The following is a 21,291-nucleotide window of genomic DNA, read 5'->3' as shown; positions in this document are numbered from 1 at the left end:
GTTGAAAGGGAGACCCAAACGGCCAAGTGGTATCAGGCACTCACATTTACATATTATTCACACATCTCACCATTATCCACACAAGTTTAAGGCTCAGCTCAATGAACGTGGGTATGTAAGAAAGCTTGCCAGTAGCTTCCCATGAGTTGGTAGTTCTTCCTAGGGTCTTTACAAGTTCTTCCTCCACCAGATACACAAAACCAAACTTTATTGGTGAAAATTACAGATCCATATGACCATATTATTCAGGAAGAGTAGTTATATTTTCAACGCAGCCATCATGATAACCATAATGTGCTATTTTCATTTAGGTCCAACTAGGTATCATAAAAAGTCTTAATGTGAAAACCCCTTATCGATAAGGTCGTCCATTTGGGAGGAGTAGAGATAACATTTTCAGGATGGCCAACATGGTGGCTATGTTGAGGGCCAGTTTGCATCATTTTCATTTAGGACCAACTAAACCATAAGAAACTCTTCTGGTGAAAATCCCAATGTCAAAATGACTTTCCACTAAGAGCAGTAATTTGATTTTCCAGATGACCAAAATGGTATCCATAATGGATATCAGATCAGCACCATTTTAATCTACAACCAACTAGACATCGTAAGAAACCATCTAGTGAAAACCCTTTGATATGACTTGCCATTTTACAAGAGTAACAACGACAAGATTTTCAAGATGGCTGCAATGGTGACCACACTGGATTAGATTGGCACCATTCCCATTCAAGACCAATCAGACGTCTTTTGGTGAAAGCACAATGTCAATATGATCTGCTTCACTAGCAGACATAGTGATAACAAAATTTTCAAAATGGCCATTGTTGCAGTCATATTGGAGGTCATACTGACACCAATTTCATAAACAACCAACTAGACATAATAAGAAGTATTTCAGTAAAAACTTCATGTTGATATGACCATTCATTCAACAGAAGTAGCGATAGCAAGTTTTTGAAGTTGGCCACTGTAATTTAGGACCAACCATACACCATAAGAAGACATCATTAAAAACCCTATTTTGATATGATCATCAATTCAGGAGTAGCAGCCAGATTTTCAACATGATGGCCATACTGTCATTTATGACAAACTAAACATCATTATAAGTCTTCGTGTAAAAAAGGCCATTTCAATATAATTTTTCATTTAGGAGGAGTAGCAATAAATGGATTTTCAAGCAGTACAATTTCATTAGGGATCACCAGACCATGGGATGAAATGTGTGTTTAAAGTTTCATGGTAATCCTCCAAGTAGTTTTGGAGAAATAACTAAAACATTATCTCTCATATCTATGACCAGTAGAGCTAAAACTTGTGAAGGACAGTAGTTTGTCGATTCGGATAGTATCAAATGATGACCAAAGTTTTACAATGATCTCTAACCAAAAAAATCCATCAGAAACAAAAGGACCAGTTTCATTCACAAGAGTGTGTGATGGAAGGAAGGACAGGTGACTGGACAGAAGAATGGACACTACGATCACTGTATACCCATATGTTTACATAGGTCACTTTATAATAATAATAATAATATTAATAATAATAATAATAATAACAACAATTCTAAATTATGTATACTTGTATTTTTTTACCCCAACCCCAAGGATAATTCTGGATTCACTTCATAATACTGTAAGTTCCTCTCCTATTTTCATTCATAACTTTGATAATTAAATTATTTGTTCAGTTTTACAAAACTTCTTGGTTTTGTCTTTCTATTACTTAGTTTGTAACCTTAAGTGTCGTAACTATATATATATATGATTACAGTGCGGCAATCTGATCAGTTTCCAAGTTGAGGCAATGCCTCTTAGAGGATGAGGATGCTCAGTTGCATTTATAAATGTCTTTTCAATATGTGATAACAGGAACTGCACAGTATTATTTATGCCATGTGAACATTATGAACACATGTTCCTTTTGTAAAGTTTTCAATGTACAGATCCCCTTACTATTAATGATGTCCCTTATTACCCTTATTTTCTTTTTGCATGTCATCAGCTTCTACAACTGGCACCATTTCCACATCTTCATTCTCACTATTCATTTCTTCAATGTCCGACTTCTGCTTTGCATGTGTGAGATCTTTATCTTCCTCCTTCTGCACTTCTTTCTCCTCATCCTTCTTATCTGTCACTGCCTGATTAAAGAATATCAAATTAAGCCACAATCAGCTGTATTACAAATCACCCCATAATCAGCAGCAATACAAATTGGCCCATAATCAGCTGTATTACAAATTAGGCCACAATCAGCTGTCTATTATGTATGCATTAGGACAAGATCTAGACAATCAATTTTTAATTCAAAGACAAGCAACTTTCAAACTGTGTATATGTTCAATATTACAAGCAAATCACATTATTGTTATATTTCAAGTTGTGTATATATGTCAATCATTAATAACAAATTACATTATTGTTAATTTCAAGTTATGTACATGTCAATCATTACAAGCAATGGCATTATTGTATATTTCAAGTTGTGCACATGTCAATCATAACAAGCAATGGCATTATTGTTATCTTTCAAGTTGTGTACATGTCATTCAGTAGAAAAAATGGCATTATTGTATATTTCAAGTTGTGTACATGTCAATCATAACAAGCAATAGCATTATTGTTAATCTGAAGTTGTGTACATGTCGATTGCTACAAGCAAAGGCATTATTGTTATATTTCAAATTGTGTATATGTCAATCATTAGAAACAATGACATTACTGTTATCTTTCAAGTTGTGTATATGTCAATAATTAGAAGCAAATGGCATTATTGTTACATTTCCAGTTGTGTATATGTCAACTGTTACAAACAATGGCATTTTTGTTAAATTTTAAGTTGTGTACATGTCAATCATTAGTAGCAAATGGCATTACTGTTATATTTATAGTTGTGTACATGTCCATTGTTACAAACAAATGGCATTATTGTTGTATTTCAAGTTATGTACATGTCCATTGTTACAATCAAATGGCATTATTGTTGTATTTCAAGTTATGTACATGTCAATCGTTACAACCAAATGGCAGTATTATTATACTGCAAAGCATGAATATTGTTGTTATTTTTGGTCATGGGATACAAATCTTTGTTGAGTTTTGGATCCTTTGAACTACATAAGAACACGTGTAAATACCAACTTATGTGACTCACCAAGTGTATCAGCAAATAAGCTAAACAAAAATCCTAACTACAGCACAATTAAAGGAAAGCACAAATAAACGAACCAGGTAATACAAGTCATGGTGACCTTATTTTAGCATTCTTCATGATGTAAGTATATACCATATTATGTAGCTCCATAGGCAAAAGTGCCTGATAAAATGCATTAGACACAAAGTGTAATTTAAACCACTTGACTCTAACATACAAGTAATAATAACCCAATTTTCAATCAAACTCTGCATGACAAATACTAACTCGTTTTACTCGTTGAGCAATAGTGTCTAAGAAATCAAATGCAACCCAGACCTGCCAACCCTGACGAGTTCATCTCAGTATGGCAGTTGATTATTTTTCTGTAAGTTTGACCAGTTTTCAGTAAGGTATAACAAAATAGCATAAACTGCTACTGTAAAGCTGGCAAACGTTATTAAAAGTTCACTATTCGAAACGATAAACATTATATTCAACTGAAACGTTTGTAAAATATGCGTAGACTTTATTTACCACCAGTACAGTTGCACAAACCTGAGTTCCAAACCCTATGCAGCTTAATGACTTGTTGCAGTCTCTCAACTTGACATAATTCTTGGAAATGCTTTGTCCATTTCATATAACACCAGCAATCATATCTCCCACCACGAGTCATACTCAAATTGGCACGTAATGTCCAATAAATGTAATTGTGTCCCTTTTGGATTTTATTCACAAGAATCTGAATATTTTTATTCTTCTGTGTTGATTATTAACAGTTTCAAGAGTCTTTTTTTCCCTTTCATCTTAAACATGCATCGCTTGCTGGACGCCATTTTTAGAAAAAATCTATAATCAACAGTGTGATCATGCAGACACTTCACATAAAGAAACAGGTGCAGTTTAAAGCATCCATGGAACTGCTGTAAAGTTGTCTGGTTCCCTGACTAATTTCACTAATTCTAATATGAAACCCGATCCAAATCAAACACAGATGAACAAATTTTCCAGATTTTTCAGCAATGATCATTTTTCTGTAGTTTTTGGCTTTTATGCCAAAAGTCTGTATTTTAAGGGTAATTTTCGTAAGACTTATGGCAAAATTGTAAGAGCTGGCAGGTCTGCAACCACTAATCTTGAGAGACAGCTGAATGCAAGTTACAAAAATCACTGAACCATGAGTTGTATATATAGGGACCAAGATTTTTTCTGATAGCTACAGTACTCCCCATGAAGCAAACATATACCAAATTATGTGACAGTGATGTCAATTATGCCTGAGAAAATGATTCAAGCACAAACTTCACAAAAATTACTGGATTCTAAAATGTAGGTTACAGTCAATAATTTTTACTAAATGGTACAGTACTCCACGTGTGGCAGGCATATTCCAACTCTAAGACTTTGCTCCCCCTGCTTGATTCTTCTTTTAGCATTGGTAACAAAATCTCTAGACAACATTATACAAAGAATTTTATCTACATTGACAAATCAATAGTGACTGTGTTTTCAGCTACATCTGAGACTTGCACTGCAATGCAAAAACAGGTACAGGAACATCCAATTAATCTTAATTTAAGTTCATAAACTGTAATATTTGTAATGTATTTGTCAAACCCACCAGCCCATTGAGTACACATGCAAACTTGCAATTCTCCTTTAATAGTCAAAAATCATTTGAATTTTGTTCACCAAATAAATTTTTACATATTTTTTGCTTTTGTGGAGATAAACAGGATTCCTCCAAGAATTCTCCACACGCATCTGCTTGTCAATCCTCCATAATAATAAATATGCACTTATAACTGTTAAACAAGATACTATTCAAAGTGTTAGAAGAGGAAAAAAAATAATGTCCAATGAAAATATATTTAATAATATACAGAGATGACTGCCCTCTCCAACCAAAGGTTTTGATTCATTGATGGAAGTAATGTCTTGCCCAGGGACACACCCTATCTGCCCACCTGACCCGGCCTGGACACGGTAAAAACCCACACCCTTCTGGTCATGAATTTGGCAAACCAAGAATTAAGCCACTGTGGTTGCTTAAATCAATTGGAAAGCATCGAATATGATTCCTCTATGTCAAATAGAGCTGTCAAAAATCACGAAAAACCAACCCGGGTACCCGTTGCGAAATTTAACGGGTACCCGTTAGCACATGAATGACATGTACAACCGTAGACCAACTAATTGTTATCCCCATTTCTTTAATATTTTGTATGGCGATAGAGGATAACCGTGTAATGCACTACTCGGTCTGATGCGTCCGCACCGATGTAGCTGCGAATGATCTGACCGCATGCTATTAATTAATAAATTTATTTAGAATGACCTTTGTACACAGATGGTAGGTATAATCCAACTTTTAATGATCACTGTGATCAGCCACGTTAAATCCTTTAGAACACTCACCTTTTTTTAAAGTATAAGTCCTTGTTAGAACAGACCATGTTTATTCATCGGCTTTTGACCGCAGATTTGAATTACCCACGCATGCGTGTAAAGCAGCTTTACCACGTGGTGTATTGTCTCTCCAATACTGAAGAATGTCACCATTAACATTAAGTGGCGTCTCCGACAGATATGTTGACAATTCGTCTACTGATGAAGCGTTGTCATCTGCGGCATTAAAGCCATAGCTGTCACACCTGTTTGAAGTGGTTGGTGAGTGTGGCGATTTTTTTTTACGGGTACCCGCGTTTACGTTTCAATACCCGGGTTTTTCAATACGGTCGGGTACCCGGGTACCCGTTGACAGCCCTAATGTCAAATTAGCAGCACCGCAACAGATCTGTTGTTAAAGCATCAGCAACATTTTGTCATTACTGTCCAAGTTGGATTTCTTGTTACTGCCTAAACAACAAATCTGATTTTACTCTCTGAGTAAAAGATTTCTTGGGACTAACTGAGCAAATACTTAGAAGTTGCAAAGGAGATAATTTTTACTTAAATTTGCATGTTACCTTCAATCACAAATCACAATAAAATGTTCAAAAACTCTCCTTGTTTTCATCAAACAGTTTAAAAAGTCATATTTATCCAACACAATGGAAATCATTTAAAATAAAAATGGTGAGTAACCTAACTTTGAATGATCCTCAATAAATTATTTTCATCAGTGCATTATACTAAATGACATGATAATTTAAAGTGATATCTCAGATTAATTGTATTGGCTCAGTCAATAGATCCAAGATATTGGTTACTGTTGTATGGTTTAATGTCATTTATCAGCATAAGATAGGCTATACATGGCGGCCAGTATAAATGGTGGAAGAACCCAGAAACCCCCCAGAAAGAACCACCAACCCACGAGAAGCTACTGGCAAGCTTTCTCACATACCCACATTGGCCAAACCCAAGACTCGAATCCATGCAGACACAGGTGAGATGGCAATGACCCGTAATGGTGAGTGCTTTACACCACTCAGCCAATATACTGGTCAATACACAATTATGGTGCAACCACTCTCAAGCAGATCCATCTCCCATGGGATGGATACACTTTGGCCAGTTAAGAGAGTGGACTGTTGAGGTTTAACACATTGATGAAATGAAGAGAAAAACTGATTCTTAATGAGGTGGGTAATCATGGATTATTGCACTTTATGTTAACTACTCTATCATGTATTTATACTTGTTATACCTCTTCCTTCTTATCTGTTATCTTATTGTCTGCAGCAACTTTCTCTGTATCCATTTCAATCTCAAGTTCTGTCTCATTTGCTTTAGAGTTAATTTCTTCCCCTGATTCCATGACATCTGCAACATCTTCAGACCCTTTTACAACTTCATTATATTTTGTTCTTTCTTTGGTATCCCCCAATGAACAATCCTGTGCTGCTTTTGTGATCTCATTTCTCTGAAGTTGTTCTTGGTCTAAAGCATCTTCCTCACATACATTTTTATGAGAAGATTGCAACTCACCAAGACTACCCAATTCTTCAACTAAAGTCTCAATCTCTTTACTATCTCCTTCTGATATTTGTGCAGTTTCCTCATTTGGTTTTTCAGATATTTGTTCTATCCCTTCACTAGATTCATCTGCTGCTGATCCCACATCTTTACTTGGCTCTTCTACTATTCCATCCTTTGGTTCCACCACACTGCTCAGTTCATGCACAGTGGTAACATTATTTGTTTCCTCTGTCACACTCTTATCAACATTTATGGTAGCTTCCAGAGTTTCTGCAGTATTAGTTTGGTGTATTTTATCTTCCACAGCATTCATTGTTTCTTTGAAAGTAAAAAAGCTATTGCCATCATCAAGCAAACTAACCTCCAGATCTGTGTTAAATCCAGCATCTGATATACCTTTGTTGTCTACTTTTTTGTCATTATCATCTTTTCCAAGCAATCTGAAACGATAATGTTACATGCATATGAGGCCATTATAGTGCAATGGTAACATCACTCTGCTCCGCATCTGGCCCATGGTTTTTTTTCCCAGTTCCAGCAAGAAAAATTTAATTATAGGGTTGAATACTGCTTATTTTGTATTTGTGGGTTAATGCCATTTTTCAGCACATGACAGGCATTAGGGTGGCAACCATGTTTGGTGAAAGAACTTGGAGAAAAAAAACCCAGAAGAACCATTGACCATCAGGAATCTACTGGCAGACTTTCTCACACACCCATGTTGGCCAAGCGTGAGAATATTCAAAATCTAAAGATTGTCATAAAGTGTCAATGACAGTCATATGTTAATTCCCACCCACCCCCAACAAAATTAAAATGGAAAGTGATATCCAGTTTATGCTTAATGTAGTATAGCATGAACTAACCCAACCATTATTCATAGAAATGGATGAGACATTGATACCAGCTTTTCTCAATTCAACATTTACTTGATTTTTTCCACTCTAATCAATGGTGTTGTTAGCTGATATATCAGTAAGTAGCATTCATAATTTATAAATTTAGTATCAAATAAATGAACACTTACTATCAGATAGATTCTTCCTGCTAAAGTGAACACTGTTTCATTATATTGCTCATGCACCTTAAGACACATGTTTACAAAAGAATGTTGGTTTAGACCATGTAACAGTGTCGATCAACTTTGGGCTGATGCAGAGAATGACCCCTGAAAAAGTTGATACCTTAACAAATTATTCCTTTAGCTGCGCTGTCATTCCAGTGGACAGACAAATGTGTAAAATCACATTTCTATTGGTGTCATGGAATTGTGTATATTTATTATGATTAACTGGAATAGAATTTACTCCAGTTTCATTTCTGTATACAGGTATACAGTGTTACCTGAGGATGATTTATCTATATCAAAAATTATTTCAATGTAGCGAGCTCAGTTCACCTCATGCTGCACAAGCGAAGTGATTATGATGGGAAAACCGATTTTACTCCTGAGCACACAGACCATGCCTTGCAACATAACCAGTGTACATATAGGCTCATGGTACATTCAAACTACACATTATGGAAAGTCTTGACAGTAAACAGTCCACTTTATCATGCAAAATCTCCAACTTTAGAGGTATGTGAATTGTATTTTCCTATCTGTATTATAGGATAGAATTTTTTTTATTGTTCTAATATTTATTGTGCATTTTTTATAGTTCTGAACTGTGTAATGCAATGTTTGATTGTATCATAGTCTGTTTTCAAGTTCAACAGTATATAACTGAACAGAAGGATTGTATTCACATTAATGTTGCATGAATTAAGGGACGAGAGAATGTTAATTCATGTTCTGTAAGATTCTCATCAGATACAGGTTCATATATGAACCTGATTATTATGATACCCTTATAATACAGTCTCGATGATATGAGTTATATAAAATGATCAACTCTGCATGCATCACATATGTAATTGCATGTTCAACACGACCATGTCAATGATATTACATGGATTTAGATATTATATTTTCATTCTGAAAGGAGCGAAGCACAGAAGGAGTGATGGAGCTATGCTGTATCTCTGTGTCTGAACCGTACTGTAGGTGTTGTTTTAAACATGGTGCTAATTTGGGTTGGTATAAACTCGTGTGCTGCTGTCAGTGGTGATGTTGGCCCTGAAGAAAATAGTGGTTATCTCGCAGTGAAGGACCAACAGGTCTGCAGGAAACAAGAGGTTCTATGGATCCTTAGGCAGACCGTGAGGGGTGGAATATTCGTGGTGGCCATGACCATCTGGCAGAGCGATGGGGCTAAAATTACCTTGTGGTTATGAACTGGCTGCCGCAAGACATATGTCCCAATTTATATTAAGTTAGTTATCAATATTTAAGTGAAACATTGTTACTTTTTATATGAAACCATATATTATTGTTTGAGTTGTACCATATCATTGTTTTGAAATTCATGTATCATTGTTTTGAGTGTGTAATTATTGTTTCTTTTTGTACATAATATTTGTTTAATTTCATTTCATTTATTATTGTTGACTGTTCATTTTATATTTTTCTTAAAATTCATTCCAGTTAGGAACCATATCATTTTTTGTTATATTATTTCAGTTATCATTCAGTTATTTAAAACAGTGCACATCATTTTGTTAAAAATCCAGTCTTGGAATTTATGTGCATGAATTTGATGTGGTATTTTATTCTATCTTTAATAATCTATAAATAAACAGCGTGTTTTTTAATCATTCTCAGTGTCTTTATTGTAATCTAACCCAAACCTGGTTCATCTCATTACAACTGGACAAGAATAGGTATCTGTAGACACATGCAATTCTATGATCAAAATTATGGAAACCATGGCGTATATAACATTAATACATCAGTATTGAAACTGCAATAACCGCCATTCAGATCTTGCCTCCCTTCCAAATCAAAAACAATCAGCCATATTAAACGATATATAACATGCATCCAACTGCAATAAGGTTCTAACAGACCCCAATATGCCATAGCATAATGCACCAGCGATGAAGGTCTAATAGAACCCAAGATGCCACTGCACTAGTGATGAATTCTGATAGACCCCGATATGCCCCTACATTATACAGTTCTAACAGACCCAGATATGCCACTGCATAACAAGATTCTAACAGACTATGATATGCCATTGCATAAAGCAATAACAATATGGTTCCTTGCAGTTTGTTAAAAATAATACATGGAATCAATGCACAGATAATTTTAGTCTACTCTGTTCAAAGCTGGAATCAGGTTAGTCAATCTGTAAAGGGTCAAGTAGGTATATAGTATAAGTTTTCTTAAATGAATACTTTTCAAATTCAAAATTATAAAAATATATATTAACACTACAAAAGATGTCTTATTTTAAACAAGTAAAAAAATTAAACTTCATTCAGAAGTACGATTCGCAGTCATCTTTACGAATCATTATGGGTAATTTTCTGCAATATATTATTTAGAGGCATGTCTAGTATTAAGTTGATGTTTGCATGATTTTTTTTTTATTGATATAAGAGGTGAGCTTGTTAAAATACCATACGGTCCAGTTTTTCCCACCATACCTTGCCAAAAATATAAATTGATTTACCTGCTAAAAATAATTACCACTTATTTTGTTACGATTTGCAGTTATCCTTTTTAATCTGAGAAGTAATTTTTTTCTTCAGAAAACCAAAAGGACATACAGACTCTTTCATTTAAAAAATTAGCTTTTGACATAACCAAACATGGTACCTCTCTTCCTCCTCTTCATTGTGTTCTTCTGTGTCAACTTTGTCCCCTGAAGGGTCCTCAGGCCCCAAAAGAGCAGCTTCTTCCTGGTCCAGACTGTCACTGCCATTTGGGGCCATACCTTCTTTTTCAGGCTCTCTACCCTCTAGGGAAAAGAAACAAAAACATTTCTGGGAAATCCTGAAAATCGTACCTAATGCACAATTTCTAAAACACAAAAAATAATACCCATGCTTTTAAATCAATATAGTTAAAATCAGATCTCCACTGTTTAATGTGAAGCGAACATTTAGGGGTGATGTTCTGGTGACCTATGTTATTTTCATAATGACTAATTTTATCAGCCAATCAAAGCCTTATATCATCTGGCAGACTGAGCAATATGGTTGAAGAGCATCAATGTGATTCACTTTCAGAAAGCTATATTTCCACTGGCTAATTCAAAAGTCACCAGAATATGACCCTTGAGCAGTTGCTGTCAGATCTTCATGTATGACTGTGGAGATCTAGTTTCTGTCAGATTTTTTTAATCTCTGCATCTTATGTCCTTTCACAAATACAATGCTGGGTTAATCAAGAATGTAACCAGAGATGCCTGTCAGTTCATGTACTTATCTGTAAACCAGGATTACCAACAAAGCAGTGACTTAAATATGCATCTATCTTGTTTTCAAATGGATGAGGATCCATCACTGTGTACCAAGAACCAGAGCTATGAGTATTGCCTCAGAGGTATTTTAATCAGTAGAGTACTTACCTACACCAGAAAAAGTCCTGTTTTCAAACCTTAGTCCCACTACATATTTCCAGTCAAAAATATCTAACCTAGTAGTAAATCAAAATGGGCTCATAAACTGGTTTCAAGATTTAAAACACAAGAAGAAATGACTCAATTTAACATACAAGTTAGTATTACTGTGTTCAAAAGTGCTGCTTTATCTCCCTACTAAAGTACAGATAATCCCATCTGACGAATCAGCATACATTGTCTCACTGTCAAGCCACATTTAATTCAATCTCATCTGATAAATCATCTTCAGTATCTCAATGTTAAGCTATATGTAATTCAATCTCATCTGATGAATCAGCCTGCAGTATCTCAGTTAAGTTACATGTAATTAAATCTCATCTGATGAATCAGCCTACAGTATCTCACTGTTAAGTTACATGTAATTCAATCTCATCTGATGAATCAGCCTACAGTATCTCACTGTTAAGCTACATGTAATTCAATCTCATCTGACGAATCAGCCTACAGTATCTCACTGTTAAGTTACATGTAATTAAATCGTCATATGCAAAGTCTCTCATTTGATATCACTTCTGTTACTATGGTTTTGTTCCTGCATAGCTTATATTTTTATCTATGGCTTGTTGTATGATTTAAATAATTCATCCTTAATGGCCGCAAAAAGAATATCTTGTGTCAAGTGCTTACAGTTTTTGATTCCATAATATGGTGACATATTGACATTCTGGCATAAATTTAATGTGGGTAAACATGCTACTGTCAATTCATTACTATTCATGGGGTACCAATTTTGGGGGTTTTCTTGGGTAAACTGAACAAACTTAAAGTCACAATGAAATATGAACCAACCTTGTATTCAAAGCATACCCTTCACCCCCAATATTCAATCGTCAATAGATACATTAATGTCAAAGCAACTACTGTGTCTGATTCAAACGATGTTCGTTTTATGAAATAAAATGTTTCAGTTTCATTGAATATTTATTCTGATGATCACAGGTACAACTATAATGGACAATGGAACACAATTATCACATTTTTATTACTAAATAACTAACTATTGAATAAGCAATCAGCATATCAGTCCCGCTTTATCATTTTAATCACATCTGTCAAAAAAAACACTTTTGTCACATGTGTCCTCCAGCTTATTTAACTGAGCAAACACCCAAGCCAAATATCATTCATGAAAGCGTGATTCGTGTTTCTCCTGGTAGAATTTGTTGACAGATAAATCACAGGGTTGCAAATTATATGTGCACACAGTTGGCACAAACAGTGAAAAATGTATTTCTTTCTTTAAATGAGGAAGCAACCTCTACCCATAATTTATTTTGAAAACATGCAAGAGCACTACTGCTTTCTGAATATACCAAGGGGCAGTTTTTATATGGTATCAGAATAAAGTAAACAGATGACTACTTGAAACCAGGCATGCCCAAATCAGTAGAGAATTTTACTGCAAGTTTCATGTTCTTTGACCACAGAGTCAGTGATGTGATAGCTGAGTGAAACTTTTGACAGAACTATTTATGTATGTAAAAAATACTTCTGTTTTGTTTTGAAAAAGCTATGTTTGCTCTCACATGTTTTGTCTTAGAGCCTAATCCATAATTGTTAGGAGCTTTATGTCTCGACAACTACCATATCAACTCTGAAAACCTAACAATTACAATCTTAATTACACATGTGGTTTTAAATTCATTGGCTATTGCATGCATGCAAAAGGATGTTTACATCTTCTATTATACAGATCTCCACACTGACTTTAAGTGGTGCAATAAATAACTTACCTAAGAATCCCCCAAAAATAAGTGTGTTTCCAGTCAGCCAACCATCCCTGTTTTTCGTTGCCAATCTAAGCACTTTTTTTACCCCCAGGGTAAAAATACCCCACCCACCCCCAATAAAATTCTCAATGTATTTGTGCATTTAACTGAGCTGGTTTAGCCCAGTACTTACTACATTATATATAATACTAATCATTATAATATATAATGTTTAACAAAAATTAAATTAAAATGAAATAAATTCAGGAAATTGGTTTGTGCATTTAACTGGTTTATCCCAGTACCTTAAGTGCTTAGTACATTATAAATACTGATCATTATAATATATAATGAGACAAAAAAATATACCTACCTACCATAATTTTAAAACCAGTGCAACAGGAAACACATTTGTTTGCCTAAACAACCTAATTACTGAAGTAGGAAATTAAGCCTGTTTTCTCAAATACGAGTGAAAGTAAATGTACACTTGTATCAAGATATATACATATTCACTCAGTATCTTGTCTTTCATTCCAAAATAGCAAATACATCAAATTAAGTACCCATGAATATAGTGTTAACACAAGCCATAACAAATGATATACATGGATTACAAGTAAATCAAAAAATACTTTAACTTGTGTCTCTAACCATCATGTCTTTTTTCATCATGTAACTGGTTCATTTCATTGTCCCCATTGACTTTAACTCCTTGGTCCTCCTCAATATTTTCGCTTGCTTCTATGGAAATGTTCTCCTTACTGCAAGATTTAGCATCTCCTGAAGAGTTGTCTCCCTTTATTTCTGCCTCTTTTGCAGGTGTCTTTAAAATAACAATAAAGAAAATCTTAGAACATAGTTTACAATATCTACAATACTGGGAAAAACTTGTGAAATTTTATTTTTTATGCTTTCACAACATGAAATGTCAAATATATGACTAGATGCTTTCAGTTTCATCTTGTTTAAAGACTAGTTTGGTTTGGTTTAGTGAGACTTAATGCGATCTTTTCAGCACATGATAAGCTATAAATGGTTACTGGCAAGCTTTTTCACATGCCAAGATTAGTCAAGTTCAGAGCTGAACCCACAGGTGATATGTGAGTGATTAGTAAAGGCCATTATGATTATCTTTAACTAGTCAGCCACCAAAGTCCCTTTTGGATATATATAAATAATTCATTTGTTAAAATATTGATTTCAATGATTTCTACGAAAGTTTAAACCATGAATTTAATTTTTTATTCTTTCATGCAAATAAACCCAAGTCTTAATAAACTTGAAAGGTAATGTTTAAGATATCAGCACTTTTATTTGGCTGTAAACTGAAAATAAATGTTAATCAATAAAGGGTGACCAAAGGACTGATAAACTTTATCTTTTTTAGACTTATAAATTTTTATATTGATGTTAAATATGTCAATTAATAGTCTATAAATTCCAAAATGAGATTGTAGCCATGTGACACTATTAGGACAAGAACACAGTAGCCATGTGACACTATTAGGACAAGAACACAGTAGCCATGTCACACTATTAGGACAAGAACACAGTAGCCATGTGACACTATTAGGACAAGAACACAGTAGCCATGTGACACTATTAGGACAAGAACACAGTAGCCCAGCATAAATCCAGAACACCAAAAGAGGCACATTAATATGAAGCTGGTAGAATTGTACATTCTTTTGTGTAATTATCAATTTTTATCCATTACAGCATTTCTGAAAATATATTTTCAAAATAACATAAAAACCATTCACTACACAGTACTCCAATGAGGTACATGGCTAAAATGTACGGTAGCCCTGATCCATTATTGTGGAAAGTCCCTGGGCCTTAGGCATACAATTTTGTAGACTCTGAATTAATGGGTCCCTACAAGTTTAACTGACTCAGTAGGTATCTGATATGTACATGTATTTACCAATGTCTGGTATGTGTAGATATATGTTAATGACTAAGTGTCCAGAATATGGATGATTCTATTAATGAGCAAGTGTCTTCGATGTAGAGGTATAAGTTAATGATCAGGTATCTGGTATGTGAAGGTATCTGTTAATGCAGTTTCCACATTAGGGCCTGGTGCAGTATCTAAAGAAATGTAGGACTGATGATAGCTTTAACTTGAAAAATGACTCTAATATCAACAGAAAGTAGTCACATTGAAAATATTGCTTAGTCACGTGGAAGAAGCGTATAAATTATCTCTGGAGCAATTAATTTCAATCAAGGTATGGATAATATATACATATTTTTTTTTACACAATAGGTCACTCACTGCCCCACCCTATGTACCCCTCCCTGTCAGTGCTCACTGGCATGTACAGTGGCTCTTCATTGCTGTATACCCTACTCCTCTTGAAACACAAGTATAGTCATAGGTAACTAAAGTGACCAACTTTGCTTTGTCATTGATATTTGATTTCTTTCAAATGTTTAAAAGTCTCTGGCTTATTTAAACAAGCAATCATTTGATTTCTATGACTCAATTCACTTTTAGGATATAGCCTTATTGAACCATCACTGAGCATATGGTTCAATTTTTTTAATTGGATATAGCAATAAATGCAAAATTTTATTGTATCTAGTTATCTATATGCAAATTGTATAGCCCTTGCACAGAGCAGTGTATGTTTAATGTTGACTAAGCTTATTAAAAAAAAAAAATATTTTTGCTTACCCACTTGTCTGTTTGTATCCTACAACTGATTTTAAAAATGAAAAGCATCAAAGATAAAACAAATGCATTAAACTTGGTTGTTTAATTTATCAATTTACAATTTCTAATCCGACTGTAAACAAGGGGGTCCCTAACAATTTTGTTGTTGTTGTAGGGTTTAACGCCATTTTTCAGCACACAATAGGCTATACATGGTGGCCAGTATTAATGGTGGAGGAAGAACCCAGGAAAACCCCCGGAAAGAACCACCGACCCACGAGAAGCTACTGGCAAGCTTTCTCACATACCCACATTGGCTGAATCCGTGACTCAAACCCACGCAGACAGAGGTGAGATGGCAGCGATCTGTAATGGAGAGTGCTTTAGACCACTCGGCCACTCGGGGCCCCAACAATTTTGTCTTCTGCACATTTCAAACCAACTTTAGTCTTTTAACTAAATATGTCACCATATTGGTGTGGGTGAGGCTATTTTTATAAACAGATGTGATGTAGTTCGCCATCTTTGATACGCTCTGAATTCACGAATTTCTGCATCTTTGGAGTTGCATCCCCTTGAGTAAATGTAAAAGTTACACCTTTTATTTTGTTACATTTTTTAAAAATAGAAATATTAAAACTAGACATTGCAAATATTGAATGCTGATGACACAGTTTATACTGAAAAGGTTTTGATCGACAAAATGGAAAAGTACTGTGAGCAGTCTGATTGTTTAAATCAAAATTGGTTTGCAATGCGAACAAGATGACAATGTTAGCATCCACCTGGTGACAATATGGCTATAAATTACAAACTTAATTGTGAAATTACTAAATTATATGCATTTTTTATATCCCTAATAATTTACTTTTAAAAATCAGCAAGGGGGGTATAAAATGTTGGGTGTGTAGACAAGCACTACAATTTTTCATCAAAGAGTAAAACAATAGGATCATAACAGTTCTATTACACAAAGCCATATGACTATCACTTTTAATTCTAATAATTTAACAAGGAAAAATAGACATTTACATAAACACAAAATAAATGCGTTCGAAAATGCCGTTTTATGCTAGCGCCACCTAAGCAACTGTTTTGGCTTACCTCCCTTGGAGGATTTAAGTATAAAACAAAGATCCTCGTGTGAAATATACACTACTGTACATTACTTTCTTTACTGCGTAAATCATCAAGGTAAACATAATTTTATGAAATAACCATGTGTCTGAACATGATCATCAAGCAAAATTAATCTGCTAATGAACATTAACCTCGATAGTCTCTACCCCAGACATGGTTGTTCCGCGCTTACTGAGGCTCAGCTACTGTTCATTAGACACTCGGGTTGATCACACTCACAATCTAACAGGCGCTTGCAATATTTTTTATGAATACTTTTTTCACAAGGATTATGCTCATAAAGTGCAAATATGCATTGCTTTCGATATCTGATCGGTCTTTAACTTTCAGTTAATGCTAGCCGTGGTCTCGAGCTCCGCTTGGTTCACATCCGGCGTGACCAAGAGCCTCGTTATCAAAAGTTGCAATTGTACTGGCAGGCGACCATCCCTTTAAGAAGAGTACTCAGATCACGAATACCTACTGTACCGAGTGTGGTTTGCGACAGCGTGAAAGGAAGATATGCACTAAATCAAATTACGAATTATATTTAGTCAAAAGGACATTATCGTAGGGATAAAATTCATTATTGCATGAATATACACTTTTAGTAGGAAAATTGTATCAGGTTTTTTATATTTAAGGTATCAATTGTTGGGCTAAAAATGACGAAAAAATAAACATTCCTGATACTAGTTCGTGAAAAACTGAAAGAAACTAGGGACAAACTAATAGTAGAAAAATCTATTTTTCTTTAATTTTCTGATCCTAATTGTTATTGTTTTACAAACTATGTTTGCCCCCCACCCCCAAGAAAAACATTGAAAAAAGAGAGAAAGGAAATTACAAAGAAAAGGGAATAAATAGTTGAAGTTTTCAGAGTTTCGAATGGTTGCTTGTTTTACAATGTGATGATCATACGAAAAGCATTAGCATCGTCGATATCGAAATGTTTGAGTGAAAATGATAAAAACAAATTCAACTCCTTGAGTCAGCTTGATAATTTTTAACAATATTTCTGTAGACAAGGCATTAGAATTTACGGGGTGTCAGAACCAAAGCAATAGACTAAAGGAAGAAGAAAGAAAACAACTAAAGAAAAATTAATAGTGAATTGGTAACCTGAGCGTGAATCTCAATAATAGTGATATCTACATGCACCACATGGTTTGGATCGTTGCAATAGGAAAACAGGGCGATCCTGGTTACATTTGTGAATAGTCTCACATCTTATGAGATGCTACAATTGAGGCCTAAACGGTAATCCGTTAAATATCGGCACAGAATCTACGTGACTGAAGACTTGACAAGCACTATGGCGAGAATTGCTAGGAAAGCAACATAATAGACTAAAGAAGGAAATATAGAAAGTTCGCGGACTGAGGTGGGTCTACATTCATTTATATATATATATATATATATATATATATATATATATATATATATATATATATATATATATATATATATATATATATATATATAAGAAGAAGATGCAGGCCCGGATCTAGGCAGCAAGCGATGAGCGGGACCCCAAGACACAACAACAACAAAAATTTGCATTGCGGAATGATTTCTTGAAAGCGCGGGGCCGAAGTTGGTTGCATCGTTCGCCTTGCCCTAGATGATTCAGTTTCACGCACAAAAATCATGGGCAACCATGAATGAACTGGTCAAGAAACTCCGCTTGAAAGTTCTATTAGGCACACTACCCTGTCTATGGATTTCATACAACCAACACAGCAACACTAAAATCAACGCAAAGGTTACCTCTGCCAAATGTTACCTCTGCTGACTCTGGCGATAATGACGATGAGATTATTCTCCCATTTCTAATCATAGTGCTTTTTGTTCATTATTTGCCTACTACTAACAGGTTACATTTTAACGAAAGCTTCAATACCTGCTTATGAACATATTAAAAGCTGTTAATCTCTCTCTCTCTCTCTCTCTCTCTCTCTCTCTCTCTCTCTCTCTCTCTCTCTCTCTCTCTCAGTGGCCCATGCTGTTACGATAAGATCTGAAATATAACATTTCAACTGCGAACAGAATGCAAACATGCATGTCTGCTTCTTATTTTTTTGTATTTTATACATATTCTCTTGAATTTGTACTTGGAAACAATTATATATACTAGAATTGACTCGTATATTTGTGTATTATTTATCTACTTTAAAACGGTAGACAAGTTTTGACTGTTCAAGTTCTCTGTAATGGTGGAACAGTTTTCAACAAGCTTCCAGCTTTCTACTGAATCCCCATATATATTACATTTTTATAAATCATTTGTATAAATCAACAAGCTTTCAGCTTTCTACTGAATCCCCATATATATTATATTATTATAAATCATACATGAAACGTTTTCTTGAATAATTTTCAAACAAATCGAGAAAGAAAAAAAAAACATTTCGTACAAAACAAATAAGTATACACACTTGATATTCGTTTGATACTACTGTTTTTTTTAAATTTAAATTAGCCGATAATTAGCTGATATTAGATAGGATTTTATGGGTATATAAAAATACATATCTTAAAAACTTATTTCATAGTTAAAGGTTCGGGATCAAAGGCAAATGGTTTACAGTTCAGATAACTTTTATTTATAAAAAAAAAACAAGCATTACTCTCTTGAATAGAATGAGTGGAAGTGAATAAAGTACATAGTCTTATCGTAAGGTGTGAAGAAATAAATGGGAAAAATAGTTTTTATAAAATATTTCCAAATATGTCATTGATTTTCCGAATCTAAATTTCCTTTCACTTGTCCATGACATAGGATGGAGCCATTGAAAGGGTTAGGGTTAGCATGGGCCATTGCGAGAGAGAGAGAGAGAGAGAGAGAGAGAGAGAGAGATTTGAATAAAACAGACCTGATGTAACTTATAAATGAAGGTTATATGCCGTTTTCATCAACAGTGCATTGTACAATACGGTGGTCTCCAATCTTATCTTCCAAAACATAATTAGAGCAGTAAATCTGACATGAGATTTTTTATTTGTATTTTTTCCATTCAATTCGAATTTGAAAATTCATCCATTAAATGAGCAGACATATTTGTCTCTTGTATTTTCTTTTTTATTATTAATAAATTACAAAAAAATGCCATGCGTAAGTGTCCTATATTTTACATTTTTGCTAAAAGAGTTAATGCTAGTTCTTAGTAAAGAATTTACAGCAACGCTGTCTTTGAAATTTGTAGATTTATAAAGAAACGACAATATATAATTGATAAGTACAGAAAGCATTTACCAAAAACCGATGTTCTGTTTTACCAACCATTGTTTTGAAATAGAAATATTGTTGCCATGGACCCGATTCGACAAGTTGATAATGAAAGCTGATCGAACAGCATATGTGTCTATGAAGTAACACACACACACACACACACACACACACACACACACACAGTATAAAACATAAACTGAACTGGCGTGAAAATTATATTTGGGCCACAATGGAAATCGTATTCTCCTCCTTTCTTTTCTTGGATAGGTCACTATAACTTGTTAATGTTTCACAAGTCTTTTAATCAAAATGAATTTTATCACTGCCTGCACTTCATTTAGACGTTGTTAGTTTATAAAATACTTATAAATTCATCCATTACTTCGTGTTTAGATTGAAAATGGAAAGCTAATATGAAAAATAGATGTAAGGCAACGTTTCTGTTCTACCTTTAAAGGTAGACATTATAAATTTATGAAAATTAGAGTTGATTTAACTTAAAAGGCAATAACAGTGTGTGGCAAGGCACGGCCCGTTAGACAAATGAAAAGGAAAACAAAACAACAATCGGGGCGTATTAAAACTTGGACGTAGACCTCAGACTGAAAATAAGACAAATAAAAGGTTTTTCAGATGTTTAACATTTTTTTAAGCATCAAAAGAGTAAAGGATGCAAAGCTGATTTTGAATTGTGTAACCATTATTCCTTCTATGACGATCTTGAAGATCAACATTATGAGTTCAAATATTCTTCTCAAAACGATTTCTGAGTACGGGTCAGTTCACATATCATGCATAACGGGTGGAAAACAGTCAAACAAGTAACAATAACATAACATCAAAACCCACGATTGTTTTTTGTTTTATTTTTATGTGTACCATATAGAACTATTGTAAAAGTCTGTGCTGTTCGTACTAGTAGTGAACGTAGCTTGCATTTTAAAATACAGACTTATCAAAACCTACTAAAGAATGGAGAAGATACAT

General features: G+C 34.3%; 1 protein-coding gene across 5 annotated transcripts in view; it reads right to left on the bottom strand.

Annotated features, from left to right (window-relative positions):
* The window catches only part of LOC149786093 (zinc finger MYM-type protein 4-like), a 78,824-nt gene extending 61,356 nt beyond the window's left edge, over window positions 1-17,468 (bottom strand). For all 5 annotated transcript variants that reach the window (XM_089976392.1, XM_089976394.1, XM_089976396.1 and 2 more), the window contains exons 1-5: window positions 17,225-17,468; window positions 13,943-14,114; window positions 10,772-10,913; window positions 6,794-7,505; window positions 1,981-2,146 (exon numbers count right to left, since the gene is read on the bottom strand). In XM_089976392.1, the coding sequence (XP_089832518.1) occupies window positions 1,981-2,146; window positions 6,794-7,505; window positions 10,772-10,913; window positions 13,943-14,114; window positions 17,225-17,248 (1,216 nt within the window). In that variant the 5' untranslated portion in view covers window positions 17,249-17,468. The remainder of the gene's footprint in view (window positions 1-1,980; window positions 2,147-6,793; window positions 7,506-10,771; window positions 10,914-13,942; window positions 14,115-17,224) is intronic.
* Window positions 17,469-21,291: the final 3,823 nt, after the last annotated feature.

This window comes from Sinohyriopsis cumingii, chromosome 12, assembly GCF_028554795.1.
Source record: "Sinohyriopsis cumingii isolate HCF-2022 chromosome 12, ASM2855479v2, whole genome shotgun sequence".
In the NCBI taxonomy this organism is placed as follows: Eukaryota; Metazoa; Mollusca; class Bivalvia; order Unionida; family Unionidae; genus Sinohyriopsis; species Sinohyriopsis cumingii.
Note: the sequence above shows the minus strand (reverse complement) of the source record. Positions and strands in the feature narration are given on the sequence as shown.